The 16,267-nt window shown below is 38.6% G+C and overlaps 1 protein-coding gene across 1 annotated transcript in view; it reads left to right on the top strand.

Annotated features, from left to right (window-relative positions):
• Positions 1-233: 233 nt before the first annotated feature.
• The window catches only part of LOC119805899 (killer cell immunoglobulin-like receptor 3DL1), a gene marked incomplete at its 3' end in the record, with an annotated part of 31,359 nt that continues 15,325 nt past the window's right edge, over positions 234-16,267 (top strand). Inside the window, exons 1-4 of the mRNA XM_042054412.1 lie at positions 234-312; positions 11,816-12,100; positions 13,293-13,598; positions 15,487-15,780. Of these exons, the coding sequence (XP_041910346.1) occupies positions 234-312; positions 11,816-12,100; positions 13,293-13,598; positions 15,487-15,780 (964 nt within the window). The remainder of the gene's footprint in view (positions 313-11,815; positions 12,101-13,292; positions 13,599-15,486; positions 15,781-16,267) is intronic.

The following is a 16,267-nucleotide window of genomic DNA, read 5'->3' as shown; positions in this document are numbered from 1 at the left end:
ACAAAATCATTTTGATAGAGACATTAGGACTGCTGACATTTTTCACAGAACACCAGAGGAAATACTGGGTCTCAGATTTAAAAAGTAACTACATGCAAACTTTTAGTATAATAATCAAATTGATTATTTGAAGAAAAGGTGTTGGGATACAACTCAGTTGTAGTCATGGTACATGTCGTTACTGAGGATCTGCAATCTGAACAATTTCCAAGAAGCTGTGATCCATCAAAACTATGGTAAAACGGGGAGAGTTTGTGAACGCTCCTTTGGGGACACGCATCTTTAATCCAAGCACTTGTGTGACACTCTCAGGTAATCTTTTAATTCAAAATCAACCTACTCACAAAATGCATTCCTGGCTACCCAAGGCTACAGAGAAACCATGTCTGGAAAAAATTAATAAACACAGGGTGAAAGCGGATGTGCTCTGTTAGTCAGCTTTCCGTGTTGTGGTTAGATAGATACTTCAAGCCACTCACGACATCCTGTAAGTTTTAGTCTGGCTCTGCCCCTTGTCAACTAAATCAGCACCATGCTGTCTGTGCTCCTAAACCTTGTGTCTATTGGTGAGTCGTGCTGGGAATGAAGGGTTTGGAAAAACAGGGTGGGGATCTCCTCCTGGGAGGCTGGATCCATCCACGACAGAAACTCTGGCTTTCTTGGTAGATAATGGTGCATAAATTTATTTTTCAAAGTGACCTCTGGACCAGGCAATGGTGGCACATGCCTTTAATCCCAGCACTGGGGAGGCAGAGGCATGCAAATCTCTGTGAGTTTGAGGCCAGGCTAGTGTACAAGAGCTAACTCCAAGATAGCTAGAGAATATTACACAGAGAAACCCTATCACAAAAGCAACAACAACGACAAAAATGTGAACTCTGGTTCTGCTGTACAAAGGCCCAACGGGGATGGGGAGTTAAGATCACCAGGTTATTGGAAGGAGATAGATCATCCATCATGAGTTTTTCTTTCTAGGCTTCTTCCTACTCCTGACTCCGTTGGCAAAACCGGGTGAGTTCATCCTTAAAACCATCGAATAGATAAGTTTCACTCTAGCAGTAGAGCCTTCATTATGAGGTTTTGGAGAGTGGTTTCCCTTAGGGACTCCTTGGTAAGTTTTCTGAACTTTGAAGTTCAGGCACTAGAAACCTGCCATCCAGTTCTCTTGGAGATACTCTCAGACACTGATCTTGATTGAGTTAGACACCAACTTTAATCAGATAAACTTTGATTTTTGGGGTTTTTTTTTGTTTTTTTGTTTTGTTTTTCAACACAGGTTTTCTCTGTGTGGCCCTGACTCTTCTAGAACACACTTTGTGCAGCAGGCTGCCTGTTAACTCAGATATTTGCCTGTTTTTCCCACCCAAATGCTAAGATTGGAAGAGTGTGCCATAATACTTGGAGAATAAACATTTTTAATTAAAAATAAGCTTCTCCTTTGCTATATCTCAACTGATCACCCCCACATACTTTGAGATTTTGTTATAATTTATGACTTTCAAATACATTTTTCACTTGACAAATGACTGAAGTTATTATTTTTGTCCTCAAACATGAATGTTACAGAAAGAATTTGTGTACCACCTGCAAAATATTGCAGCCTCTTATTTTGGCTTGCTTTTAGTGAGCTACTTCTACATTCTCTACATCAAGATGTTCTCATGCTGCTCATTAGAAGACTTTCCTTTCAGCTTAAAGGACTCCACAATATCTCAAGGGCTTATGGTTGCTGACTCTCTTTTCTGCTATTTTTTAAAAAAATTCATAATCTGTATTTCTGAATAACAGTGTTGCTGACATTTAGAACAGACTTTTTCTTTGTTACACTCATTTCATTGATTACACCATGCTGGTCTCTTGTGGCTTGTAGGTCTTTGCTTAGAACTCAACCATTAACTATATTGGAAGTCCCTCATGTGTTCTTTGCTTCTCTTATCATTCTGATTTCAGGATCTCTTACAATAGCAATATGTTCTGAGATCATGATTATTTGAGAAAAATTTCTTTTGTGTTCCATGACCTTCTTGGACTTGATCAAGGTCATTTTACTCCAGGTTTAAGAATTTTCTATACTCCTTTCTCTACATTTATTTTGCTTATTTTTATTAGCTATTATTCTTGTCTTTTTCTTATTGTTTTGCTACTTCTTTGATAATTTTATGCAATTTATTTTAATTACATTAACTGTCCTGCCTAAACTAATCCTAGTTCCACACCTCTATACACACAAGGAAATCACTGTCTTACTTTATCCTTTTGTAATTTTTGTGACTAATTATCTGATATTGGGATGGTATCAAAAAAATCCTGTCATTCTTCTTCATGGTATATTCATTCTACCCATCAGATTATATAATGCCTGATCTAAGAACACTCATTCTCCTATTTTATCACATGTAATTTTAAAGCATTTGATTAACTTTTTAAAATTTTGCATTTATTTGGCATGCCCCCACAGTCATATACTCTCGTGTTTTGTGTGTGCTTATATATTTGAATCTCTCTCTCTCTCTCTCTCTCTCTCTCTCTCTCTCTCTCTCTCTCTCTCTCTCTCTCTCTCTCTCTCTCTGTGTGTGTGTGTGTGTGTCTGTGTCTGTGTCTGTGTCTGTTTCTGTATTTGTGTGTATTGGGTGTTGGGTATACTTTTGCTATAGGACAAGTGTGTATTTCAGAGGACAGCCTTCTGAAATCAGTTTTTTTCTCTTCACCACATGGGCCCAGCAATGGAACCCAGAAAGTCAGGCATAGCAGCAACACCCTTTATGTCCTTAGACATCAAGCTGGTCCACAAACATGTCAAATTCAGTAGTTGCATGCTTTAATTAAGATTAATGTTGCCAACTTTTTTCTGCTGTTTAATGATTTATTTCCAAACTTTATATTATAGAGTTTGATTTTATATAGTTAGACACTCTCTTAGTCTTTTATAAAAACTACTCCTTTTAAATTTAATTTCTTGAGACTTTCATATATGAGTACTATATTTGCATCATTTCTATCTGTTAGAATATATCTGAGGAATTTGATATCCTATGCCATGGATAATTCCCCAATCAAGTTTCTTGATGCTCTATGCTCAATATCTAAGAAAAGCAAACAAGATGAATGTCTTTCAGCTGATGAAGAGATAATAAAAATGTCTCACACGAACACTCTATAATATTTTTCAGTGGTAAGTAAGAATGAAACCATGATATGTTCAGAAAAATACATGGACTTAGAAAATATTATACTGAGTGATGTTACACAGACCATAAAAAGTGCAACATCTCACTAATGTCTTGTAGTTACCAATCTTTACTCATGGTGTCTTATACTTCTGTCACTGTTTTAGAAATACTGCAGTGAATTATCTGTTGTGGGCATCATAGATCTTCCTTTCCTCTGTATTTACTACCAGAGCCTCAGCATTGTTCTGTGGCATGTTTGAGTTCTCTGATTTTCTTTCTTATTTTCTTTTTGTTTCCTTTTTTCTTTTTTTATTAAAAATTTCCGCATCCTCCCCGCCTCCCATTTACCCCCCTCCTCCCTCGACTCCCCCTTCCTCTCCTGTCCAGAGAGCAGTAAGGGTTCCCTGCCCTGTGGGAAGTCCAAGTTCCTCCCCTCTCCATCCAGGTCTAGAAAGGTGAGCATCCAAACAGGCCAGGCTCACCCAAAGCCAGTATGGTAGTAGGATCCAAATCCAGTGTCATTGTCCTTGGCTTCTCAACAGCCCTCATTGTCCACTATGTTCAGAGAGACCAGTTTTATCCCATGCTTTTTCAGTCCCAGTCCAGCTGGGCTTGGTAAGTTCCAAATAGATCAAACCCACCATCTCAGTGGGTGGGAGATCTCCTCGCAGTCCAGACTTTCTTGCTCATGTTCCCCCTCCTTTTGCTACTCATTTGGACCTTGGGAGCTCAGTGCGGTGCACCAATGTGTGGCTCTGTCTCTATCTCCATCCATCGCCAGATGAAGGTCCCCTCACGGTCCTGACTTTCTTTCTCATGTTCTCCCTACTTCTGCTCTTCGTCAGGACCTTGGGAGCTCAGTTCGGTGCTCCAATGTGGGGCTCTGTCTCTATCTCAATCCATCGCCAGATGAAGGTTCTATAGTGATATGCAAGATAATCATCAGTATGACTATAGGATCTGGCCTTTTCCGACTCCCTCTCCTCAGCTGCCCAAAGAACTAGCTGAGGACATCTCCCTGAATACCTGGGAACCCCTCTAGAGTCAAGTCTCTTAATAATCCTAAAATGGCTCCCTTAATTAGGATATATGCTTCTCTGCTCCCATATCCACCCTTCCTATATTCCAAGCATCCCATTCCCCCAAGCTCTCCCCATCCTCCCCTTCACGCTTTTCTCTCCCCCATCTCCCCTTGTCCCCAACCCACCCCACTCCCAGGTTCCCAATTTTTGCCAGGCAAACTTGTCTACTTCCAATATCCAGGAGGATAACTATATTTTTCTTTGGTTTCACCTTCTTATTGTCTTCTCAAGGATCACGAATTATAGGCTCAATGTCCTTTATTTATGGCTAAAAACCGATTATGAGTGAGTACATCCCATGTTCATCATTTTGGGCCTGGGTTATCTCACTCAGAATAGTATTTTCTATTTCCATCCATTTGCATGCAAAATTCAAGATGTCATTGTTTTCTACCGCTGAGTAGTACTTTAATATGTAAATATTCCACAGTTTCTTCATCCATTCTTCCACTGAAGGGCATCTAGGTTGTTTCCAGGATCTGGCTATTACAAATAATGCTGCTATGAACATAGTTGAACAAATGCTTTTGTAGTATGATTGGGCATCTCTTGGGTAAATTCCCAAGAGTGGAATTGCGGGGTCCAGGGGTAGGTTGATCCCGAATTTCCTGAGAAACCACCACACTGCTTTCCAAAGTGGTTGCACAAGTGTGCATTCCCACCAGCAATAGATGAGAGTAGCCCTTACCCCACAACCTCTCCAGCAAAGGCTATCATTGATGTTTTTGATTTTAGCCAATCTGACAGGTATAAAATGGTATCTCAAAGTTGTTTTGATTTGCATTTCCCTGATAGCTAAGGAGGTTGAGCATGAACTTAAGTGTCTTTTGGCCATTTGGACTTCTGCTGAGAATTCTCTGTTCAGTTCAGAGCCCCATTTTTTAATTGAATTAATTAGCATTTTGAAACCTAGTCTCTTGAGTTCCTTATATATTTTAGAGATCAGACCTTTGTCAGTTGCAGGGTTGGTGAAGACCTTTTCCCATTCAGCAAGCGGCCTTTGTGTCTTAGTGACAGTGTCCTTTGCTTTACAGAAGCTGCTCAGCTTCACGAGGTCCCATTTATTCAATGTTGCCCTTAATGTCTGTGCTGCTGGCGTTATACGTAGGAGACAGTATCCTGTGCCCATATGTTATAGAGTACTTCCCACTTTCTCCTCTAACAGGTTCAGTGTGTTCCGATTAATACTGAGGTCTTTAATCCATTTGGACTTGAGTTTTGTGCATGGTGGTAGATATGGATCTACTTTCATTCTTAAACAGGTTGACATCCAGTTATGCCAGCACCATTTGTTGAAGATGCTCTCTTTCTTCCATTGTGTACTTATGGCTGGTTTATTAAAAATCAGGTGTTCATAGGTTTGTGGGTTAAGACCTGGGTCTTCTATTCGATTCCATTGGTCAACTTCTCTGTTTTTATGCCAATACCAAGCTGTTTTCAATACTGTAGCTCTGTAATAGAGTTTGAAGTCAGGGATGGTAATGCCTCCAGGAGTTCCTTTATTGTATAAGATTGTTTTGTCTATCCTGGGTTTCTTCTTTTCCATATAAAGTTGATTATTGTCCTTTCAATATCTGTGAAGAATTTTGATGGGACCTTGATGGGGATTACATTGAATCTATAGATTGCCTTTGGTAGAATTGCCATTTTTACTATATTGATCCTCCCAATCCATGAGCAAGGGAGATCCTTCCATTTTCTGGTATCCTCTTCAATTTCTTTCTTCAAAGACTTAAAGTTCTTGTCAAATAAATCCTTCACTTCCTTGGTTAGAGTTACCCCAAGATACTTTATGCTATTTGTGGCTATCGTGAAAGGTTATACTTCTCTGATTTCCCTCTCTGCTTCCTTATCCTTTGTGTATAGGAGGGCAACTGATTCTTTTGAAGTAGATCTTGTATCCTGCCACATTACTGAAGGAGTTTATCAGCTGTAGGAGATCTTTGGTGAAGTTTTTGGCGTCGTTTATGTACACTATTATATCATCTGCAAATAATGAAAGTTTAATTTCTTCCTTTCCAATTTGAATCCCCTTGATCCCCTTGTGTTGTCTTATTGCTATTGCTAGAACTTCAAGCACTATACTGGAGAGATAAGGAGAGAGTGGACAGCCTTGCTGTGTTCCTGAATTTAGTGGGATGATCTTGAGTTTCTCTCCGTTTAATTTGATGTTAGCTATTGGCTTGCTGTAAATAGCCTTTATTATATATAGGAATGACCCTTGCATCCCTAATCTCTCCAAGACCTTTATCATAAAGGGGTGTTGAATTTTGTCAAATGCTTTTTCTGCATCTAATGAGATGATAATATGGTTTTTTTTCCTTCAGTTTATTTATATGACGGATTACATTGATAGATTTTCGTATGTTGAATCAGCCCTGCATTTCGGGGATGAAGCCTACTTGATCGTAGTGGATAATTTTTCTAATGTGTTCTTGCATTCTGTTTGCCAGTATTTTATTGAGAATTTCTGCGTCAATGTTCATGAGTGAGATTGGCCTGTAATTCTCTTTCTTGGTTGAGTCTTTGTGTGGTTTAGGTATCAGGGTAACTGTAGCTTCATAGAAGGAATTTGGCAGTGACTCTTGTGTTTCTATATTATGTAATACCTTAAGGAGTATAGGTATTAGGTCTTCTTGGAAGTTCTGCTAGAATTATGCATTGAAACCATCCTGGGCTTTTTTTTGTAGGGAGGTTTTTGATAACAGTTTCTAATTTTTTGTGACTAACAGGACTATTTAGATTGTTCACCTGGTCCTGGTTTAACTTTGGTATGTGGTACTTATCTAAAATAATGTCCATTTCTTTTTTTTTATTTTTCTCATTTTTTATTCAAGTTTCCATCTCCTCCCCTCCTCTTCCCCCTTCCCTCCCCTCCCTTCCACTCATACCCCCACTCCACCCCTCTCCAAAGACCAAGAGCCATCAGGGTTCCCTTCACTATGTTAACTCCAAGGTCCTCCCAGCTCCCCCTAAGTCCAGGAAGGTGAGCAACCAAACTGACAAGGCTCACAGTGAGCCCGTCCATGCTGTAGAGTTCATGTTCATTGCCATTGTCCTTGGTTTCTCAGTCCTCCTCCACCGTCAGCTACATTCAGAGAGTCCGGTTTGGTCCCCTGTTCCATCAGTCCCATTCCGACTGGACTTGGTTGTATCCCGTTAGATCTGTCCCACCGTCCATTTCTTTTACATTTTCCAATTTTGTGGCATACAGGCTTCTGTAGTAAGATCTAATGATTCCCTGAATTTCTTCTGTGTCTGTGGTTATGTCCTCCTTTTCATTTCTGATCTTATTAATTTGCTTGTTCTCTCTCTACCATTTGATTAGTTTGGCTAGGGGTTTGTCAATCTAGTTGATTTTCTCCAAGAACCAGATTTTTTTTTCATTGATTCTTTGGATTGTTTTCTGTGTTTCTATTTTGTTGATTTCTGCCCTCAGTTTGATTATTTACAGTCTTCTACTCCTCCTGGGTGAATCTGCTTCTTTTTTTCTAGAGCTTTCAGGTGTGCTGTTAAGTCTCCAATGAGTGCTTTCCCAATTTAAGTGGGTACTTAGAGCGATGAACTTTCCTCTTTGCACTGCTTTCATAGTGTCCTATAGGTTTTGGTATGTTGTGTCTTTATTTTCATTAAATTCAAGGAAGACTTTAATTTCTTTATTTATTCTTTGACCCAGGTGTGGTTCAGTAGTTGACTGTTCATTTTCCATGAGTTTGTAGGCTTTCTGGAGGTAGCATTGTTGTTGAATTCTAATTTTAATCCATGGTGATCCGATTAGACACAGGTGGTTACTAATATTTTTTTTGTAACTGTGGAAGTTTGCTTTGTTACTGAGTATTGGTCAATTTTCGAAAAGGTTCCATGAGCCACAGAGAAGAAGGTATATTCTTTCCTATTTGGGTGGAATGTTCTATAGATATCTGTTAAGTCCATTTGGTCATTACCTCCATTAAGTCTTTTAACTCTCTATTAGGTTTCTTTCTGATTGACCTGTCCATTGGTGAGAGAGGAGTGTTGAAGTCTCCTACTATTAATGTGTGTGGTTTGATGGCTGCCTTGAGTTCTAGTAGTTTTTTTTTTACCTAAGTGGGTGCTTTTATATTAGGGGCATAGATATTCAGGATTGAGACTTCATTCTGAAGGATTTTTCCTGTAATGAGTATAAAGTGTCCCTTTCCATCTCTTCTGATTGATTTTAGTTTGAAGTCAACTTTGTTATAAATTAGTATGGCCACACCGGCTTGTTTCTTAGGTCCATTTGCTTGATAAACCTTTTCCCAACCCTTTACTCTGAGTAGATGTCTGTCTTTGTGGTTGAGGTGTGTTTCTTATAAACAGCAGAATGTTGGATCCTGTTTTCGTATCCAATCTCTTAGCCTGTGCCTTTTTATAGGTGAATTGAGTCCATTGATATTCAGTGATATTAATGACCAGTGGTTGTTACCTCCTGTCATTTTTCTTCTGGTAGTAGAGTTTGTGTTTTACCCTTCTTTGAATTGGGCTGGTGAAAGGTCACTAGATGTCTGAGTTATTGTGGGAATTGTTGGACTCCTTGGTTTGTGATTTTCCTTCTATTACTTCTGCAAGGCTGGATTTGTGGCTACGTATTGTTTAAATCTGTTTTTGTTCTGGAATATCTTGTTTTCTCCATCGATGGTGAATTCAAGCTTTGCTGGGTATAGTAGTCTAGGCTTGTATCCATGTTCCCTTAGTGTCTGTAGCACATCTATCCAAGACTTTCTGGCTTCATGGTTTCCATTGAAAAGTCAGGTGTAATTCTGATAGGTTTCCCTTTATATGTTACTTGACCTTTTTCCTTTGCAACTCTTAATATCTGTTCTTTATTCTGTATGTTTTGTGTTTTGATTATTATATGGCATGGGGATGCTTTCTTTTGATCCAGTCTATTCTGTTTTCTGTAGGTTTCTTGTACCTTCATAGGAATATCTTTCTTTAGGTTGGGGAAATTTTCTTCTATAATTTTGTTGAATATATTTTCTGGGCCTTTGAGTTGTAATTCTTCTCCTTCTTCTACCCCAATTATTCTTAGGTTTGGTCTTTTCATGGTGTCCCAGATTTCCTGGATGTTTTGCGTTAAGAATTTGTTGGGTTTGTTTTGTTCTTTAATCTGTGAGTTTATTTCCTCTATAGTATCTTCAGAGTCCGAGATTCTTTCTTCCATCTCTTGTATTCAGTTGGAAATACTTGTCTGAAGTTTCTGTTCATTTACTCAGAATTTCTGTTTCTCGTCTTCCCTCGGATTATGTTTTCTTCATTACCTCCTTTTCATTTTTCAGGTCTTGTACTGTTTCCCTTACCTGTTTGATTGCTTTTTCTTGTTTCTCTTGTTTTTCTTGGGTATCTTTGAGAGATTTATTTATTTTTTCTACCTTTTTGTTTGTCATCTCCATTTCTTTATGGCAGTTTTTTACCTCCTGTTTAAGGTCCTCTATTATTTTCATAAAGTACTGTTTAAGGTCAGTTTCTTCTATTTCTTCTGGAGTAGGGTGTTCAATTTTTGTTGTTTCTGGTGTCTGGATTCTGATGATGTCATGTTGCCTTTCATGTTGTTGGAAGGGTTCTTGCATTGGATTCCTGCCCATCTCTTCCTTCAAATGGAGCCAAGAGGGACTTGGTGTCTTAGACCAATCTTTGCTGTGACTGTAGTTGGTTGGATCTCCTCAGTGCCAGAGCAGGAGCTATTCCTTTCAGCACACTCTGAAGGAGCCTGCCCTCACTTGCAGGAATCCTCAGACCTGCCTGGGGGCCAGAGTCTGACCCCTTTGTGTGGATGGCCTTAGTACAGTAGCAGGATAATTGAATACACTAGGGAAGGCTTGGGAGAGGCAGGGACGTGAGAACCAAAGACAATCCTGCACCAGGAGCTGGGGGAGGAGATCTGTTCTCTCTTTCAGGGCAGGTTGCCCCAGGGTCGCACACACTCACCCATTCTGATGGAGCTCCACTGCACTGGATCAATGATTCATCGACTTCTCTGATTTTCATGTGCAAGTTTATACACAGACACCTTCATATTGAAGAGAACCATCACCCCATCACATGCAGATGTTCTGTGAATGTTAATAGACCTTTACTATAAATTCTAACCTGAGAATGGATTTGGGTAAATTGGATACAACCCTGGACAGTATGACATTGGTGTCAGTTTTCCATGTTTGACTACCTTGCCTCCTCTGTTTTGAGATCAGATGCTTTTGGGAGCTGGGCTTCCTGGTACAGTCAATTACTGGAAACATTCCACAATGAGGGACAATTTTTCACTGGGGTACTTAAAAGCCTCTACCTGAGAAGTGTTACAAGATTCCCACACTGTTTGGAGTCTACATTGTCTTCTTGCAGTGTTTTGCTACTGTCTCTTTTCTCAAATACATCTACCAAGTGTATAGGGAAGAATGACCAAGAATCATTTGCTGACAATCAGGAGTCCAAATACTTTCAATTTCCAAGTATCCAAAGAGGCAGAACAATGCTATTCTCTCAATATTTCATGTGCAAAAGGAAAGAGCCTTGAAATGGTTGAGAAACTGTATGTCTGCCTCTAACTTGCCACTCAGTGTAGAAACATGATCTGGTGTGACCTCTGTAAATGAAGCTCTGTACAAGAGCACATAAGGGGCAGAGTCATACAAAGGACTCATCCCGACTGTTTTGTTGTTAATTTTCTCAGTTCTGTGATCCTGAGGGCTGACTCCCCTTGCTCCTGAAGTCTGGGACATTCACAATGTATTTATAACCAGTATTGTTAGATTTCTAGAATCACCGAAGGTGAGTTAACAGCATTCCTTTTTCTTTAACTTAGTGGCCATAATTCTCATCTGTGATCTCATAAATGAGTTTTCCCTCTAGTCATCTGTTAATTTCTTTTTAGATTTCATTTTTTATGACCAAATCTACTTCATTATTTAATAATTACTCAAAATTCTCAATTAACAAATATTTACATAGAAAGACACTCCATGGGTTTATAGTAATTTGGGGACATACATTTCATGAAAATGAACCTATTTTGTTTGAGACTTCCCATGGGAAGACACAATACATGCAGTTATGGTCATCCCATAAAGGAAACCCAGGACAGACCAAACAATGATTGCATCAATGTCCAAACCTTTGAACCTGTGTGTCTGCTGAGATTACTAATAGCAGTATGGATAAGGGTTTATTTGCAGAAAAAAAAGGATGACTCAAAAGCATTACTGAAAGCATACCTCAATATGGGTGATTATCATGAAAGCCAAAACCATGGAGCTCCCTGTACAACTTTCTGGCAACTCCTTTTAGAATTCAGCAGGAAAACTAACTTACAGTGTCTATAGAGTGGGAAGGGCCACTGGTGAATCTTGCAAGTTTCAGCTCTCCAATACATTGATGTTTGTTTACCTCTTGAGTCCTTTAAGCCTTTGAAGCTCTAATATTGAAACCAATGTTTCAGTTCAGAGAAAAGTGTCAAACAAGGAACCCTGAAGAAGTAAAATTTGAAGGTACACCTCTCAGGAATGAAGGTGGATCACTAAATATTTTACTCTGGGTATCTTTCTACAGGAATTAGTAACAAATCTTCACTGTCTGCCTGGCCAAGCCATATTGTTTCTCAGGGACAGTATGTGACCCTTACTTGTGACACTCACAGTGAGTCTAATATGTTCAAGCTGTACAAAGAACATGGAACTCCTATTCCTCAGTTCCATAACAGAATATTCCAGAAAAGACTTCTTTTGGGACCTGTGACTCCAGCATATGCAGGAACCTACAGATGCTGTAATTATAAACCTCAATTCCATAATGAAATTTCATCATACAGTGACCCTCTGAAGATCATCATTTCAGGTCAGAGATCATACTTGTTTTCCACATCATTTGTTGTGTATTTTCATTCATCCCACCAACTGTTCCCACCTTAGAATTTGTAAAACAGGTTTTAGTCAGAGGCTCAGCATTATAAAGGAATACTCAACACAAGAAACTGGAGACTATGATAAACATAACAATATACCCAAGGACATGTATATTCTTTTCCCTGAAGCTTAATGACTCTTGAATAAAACAAGGAAAACTTGGGCCTGACGACGGAACTCATTATCAATAAGAGGGCATCAGGATGCGAAAATATCCTCAATTATCCTGACTCTGCAGAACCACAAGTGTTGATAAAACAGAATAAGGAAAATGCAGTTGCTTCACTTGTGTGCAGTACAAAGCATTATAAGGGGGAGACCCTATTTCTAACTCTGATAGTTGAGGAAGTTTCCAAGTGCCAAGAAATTCACCGGGCCTCTAAATAATGGATGGCAAAAAGAAATGGATTCCTTCCTAGTGATTTGAGGAGTAATATATTCCTGCACAAAATTGATTTATGCCACCTGAGCTTGTTTCTGATTTCTGCCACAAGAACACTTGTGTTGTCTTTAAGAATCACATTTGTAATAATTGTATTGTAGTGACTGGTAAGAATACAGAGACCCATATTAAGGACAACTTAAAAGCTGGGGAAAGGATGTGCAGAAAATGGTAAAGTAAGGAAGGTAATGCATTAACATGTTAGAAGGAAACAATGCAAATGATTCTAGATCAGGAATGCCTTAGAGAAGTTTGAACCATAGAGGTTAGAAGTATTTGCCTGATACCTACCTTCACTACTGATTCTCTTATCTTGTCAAGGATTATACTTGGTCAAAGGTAGCTCAAAATGACTCATGAAGGAGCATGTCAAAATCCTTGCCATGTTTTCTGCATTCCCTGAACTTAAAAAGGAACAGCAGTGGCTATGGTAGACAGGGTCAAATGACACATTCTCATAATAAGTCAATTGGAAAATATTGTGCTGCTACCTGGGCCAAATAAGTGGAAAATAGTCAGAGAAAGATAGGGGAATCTGTGTACAAAGCAGACATATAAGCAGAAAAGGAAAGGACACTGGGACACTAAGAGGAAGAACATATATTAAGGGGGAAAATAGCATAGGAATTCTGGGATACATAGATTGATAGCAGGTTCATACTCACAATCTCTTTATTCCTAGGAATCTACAGGAAGCCTTTTCTCTTGGCTCTACCAACTCCCCTGGTAAAATTAGGAGAGAAGGTGACACTGAAGTGCCATTCAGAGATTATGTTTGATACTTTCACTTTGACTTCACATAGAATGGGAGTAATCAAGGACTCTTTCCAGCTCTCTGCAGAATCTCATCTTGGGATGTCCCATGCCAACTTCCCAATAGGTCCTGTGGCACCTGACCATGCTGGGACTTACACATGCTATGGTTCTTACCACCAAACACCATATGAGTGGTCTGATTCCAGTGACTCTGTTGACATAAAGATCACAGGTAAGAGGGTGCTACCTGGTCCTAATCCTCTCTGTGATGCAGAACAGTTATTCTATTGACTAGAAGTCCTGGGAGGTTGTGTGAAATAGGAGGGTTAGAAACTTAGAGAAAGGCAGCCTGTGGAAGTATATTACTGACATAGACAATGAAAACGGAAATACAAGAAAAGATCATTAGTTATAATGTAAAGCACAGATGTAGGAATGTCAAAGAATCCATAACTAGAGGTAAAGAGAAAGGAGTAACTTGATGAGCTTAATATGATAATATCATCCTTCTACTAATATTCAATGTCCTCAACAATTCAGATTTTTGTTTACTTTCACCTCTACAAGACATCTTCTGGAGCATAGACATATTGTGTGTCTTAGCCAAGTTTATGTGTTGAGTGTGGTTGGTTCTTCATGAGATCTGAGGTCTTGGTACAGATGACACCCATAAAATTTCTATCTAGTTTGACAGTTCTTCCATTCTTGTGGTTGACTGGTTATTCATCCAAGGACAGCATAACCCTGAGTAATTGAGTAGACCACCAGTTTCTGTCTGTTCTCTACATTTCCAAACTGCTGTCAGTCCATGTTCCAAACAAAGTCATCTAGGATGGGTAAAAGAAATCCTATTGTGGTTCTGCCTGGAATACACAGACACAAATAATACAGAGAAATAGAAACAAATACAAATAATATGTCGGGCAGAGAGACTGAGAGATAGACTCAGAGATAGAAAGGGCTGAGGAAATAATAAGCATTGCATGTGTGCAAAAAGAAAACCTGCAAAAAGTCTTAAGGTTGAATGAAATATTTGAAAGATAAAGAAATAATAGCAAATATTGGATATTTCAAATCAGAGATAGGGAGGCAGATGATAGGTTACACTTGAGCAGTAAATATATTACAAGGGAAGGAAGATCATCATGGCTCCTTTACAAGGGAAACAAACACATTTATGGAATATTCTGTCCTTTGAAAAGAGAGATTCATTAACACAGATACAGAAAAAGAGACAAGATAGAAAATGAATTACATAGAATGAAGTCAGATTCTACATTTTTAATATACATAGAATGAGAAAATAATAGGTCATAAAATTGGTAACAAACCATGAGAAAGGGAAGATTAACAAAGAGGGATGGGAAAATAGGACGAATGCATATGCCATGGAAGGGTCAATGCCAGGAAGAACCAGCAAAAGTGGCATACAGGAATAGGGTGAGAAGAAAATGAACAGAATGGACTGCATGATGATGTCTTAATGAAGTCCATTGCTTTATGTCCCAATAAAAACAAAATAATAAGTACCTCTAATTAAACCCTTTGATTGAAAAAACATTTGGAAAACCTGAAAGTATAAGGAAGAACAAGTGGGAAAGAGAAGTGAATCAGAAGAAGTTGAAGAACAATATAAAATACTAGTGTTAATATGATAAATAATACACTATAATAAATATATAGATATATACAGAAACAACAAAAGACAAAGAAGGCATGAAATAAGCAACTGTATTTTACTTTAAGAAAGCAAAAAAGTTTGTAAAAATGAACAAAATACATTGTATGTAAAAGTATTTCATAATCAAGTCAATTAATAAATACTATTAAAATATATTAATAAAAAACTTCTAAAAGACACATGTCATGATCCAATGAATACAACAAGACAAAGAAACTCTCAAAGAGCAAAATGGTGGAAAGAATGCTTGTGTAACACAGTGAAGTCAGAGACACAGTAAGATAAGATTGAAGAAGGCAGAGGAAGAGAATAGAGAGACAGGGAGAAATGTAGAGAAAAAGAGAGAAAGATCATAGAAATGGAAGCAGGAAAAGAGAACACTAAGGAGCACATTGATAAGGAACTGCCCCTCTAACTGTCTCTGCCCCTTTCCTTCTAGGTTTATACAAGAAACCTACTCTGTCAGCCATGATGGGCCCTGTGGTGATGCCAGGGGAGAACATGACCTTGTCCTGCACCTCTGACCATCATTTTGACATGTTCCATCTGTCCAGGAAAGGGATGCCTCAGGTACTTGGACTGCCTGCAGTTCAGAGTCACAATGGAACATTCCATGCCAACTTCCTTCTTGATCCTGTGATACAGGAAGAGAACTATAGATGCTATGGCTCTTTCAGGAACTCCTGCAATGTGTGGTCATCCCCAAGTGACCCATTTTACCTTCCTGTCATAGGTAAGAAAACCTCATCAGTATCTCATGCTTTGAGACTAATAAAATCCTAAAGCCATGTTTGAGAAGCATCCTACTGACTATGGAGAGAAAGTCTCATAGGAAGTTTGAAAGAAGCATTGCCATGAGTCCTCTTTTTTTTATATGTGTGTGTGTTTGTGTGTGTGTATGTGTACTAAAACAATGATGTGCTCAGCAAGCTATATAAATAAGACATCATATAATGTAAGAATATATATATATATATATATATATACACACACATTAACACATAGAACAGTAATAATCAAAGAAAAAGTAGCCTTCAACTTAAGAGTGGTAGGGGATATGGGATATATTGGAGAAAGAATATCAGGAAGGGTTTGGAAAGATGAAAAGATGTGGGAAGGGATCTAAATTATATTTCAATTAAAACTTTTCAAAAAGCAGATGAAATTTGAGAAAGGGTATCAGATTACAAATGATAGATAGGGAGCTTATCAATAAATGC

This window comes from Arvicola amphibius, unplaced genomic scaffold, assembly GCF_903992535.2.
Source record: "Arvicola amphibius unplaced genomic scaffold, mArvAmp1.2, whole genome shotgun sequence".
NCBI classification, from domain to species: Eukaryota; Metazoa; Chordata; class Mammalia; order Rodentia; family Cricetidae; genus Arvicola; species Arvicola amphibius.
Note: the sequence above shows the minus strand (reverse complement) of the source record. Positions and strands in the feature narration are given on the sequence as shown.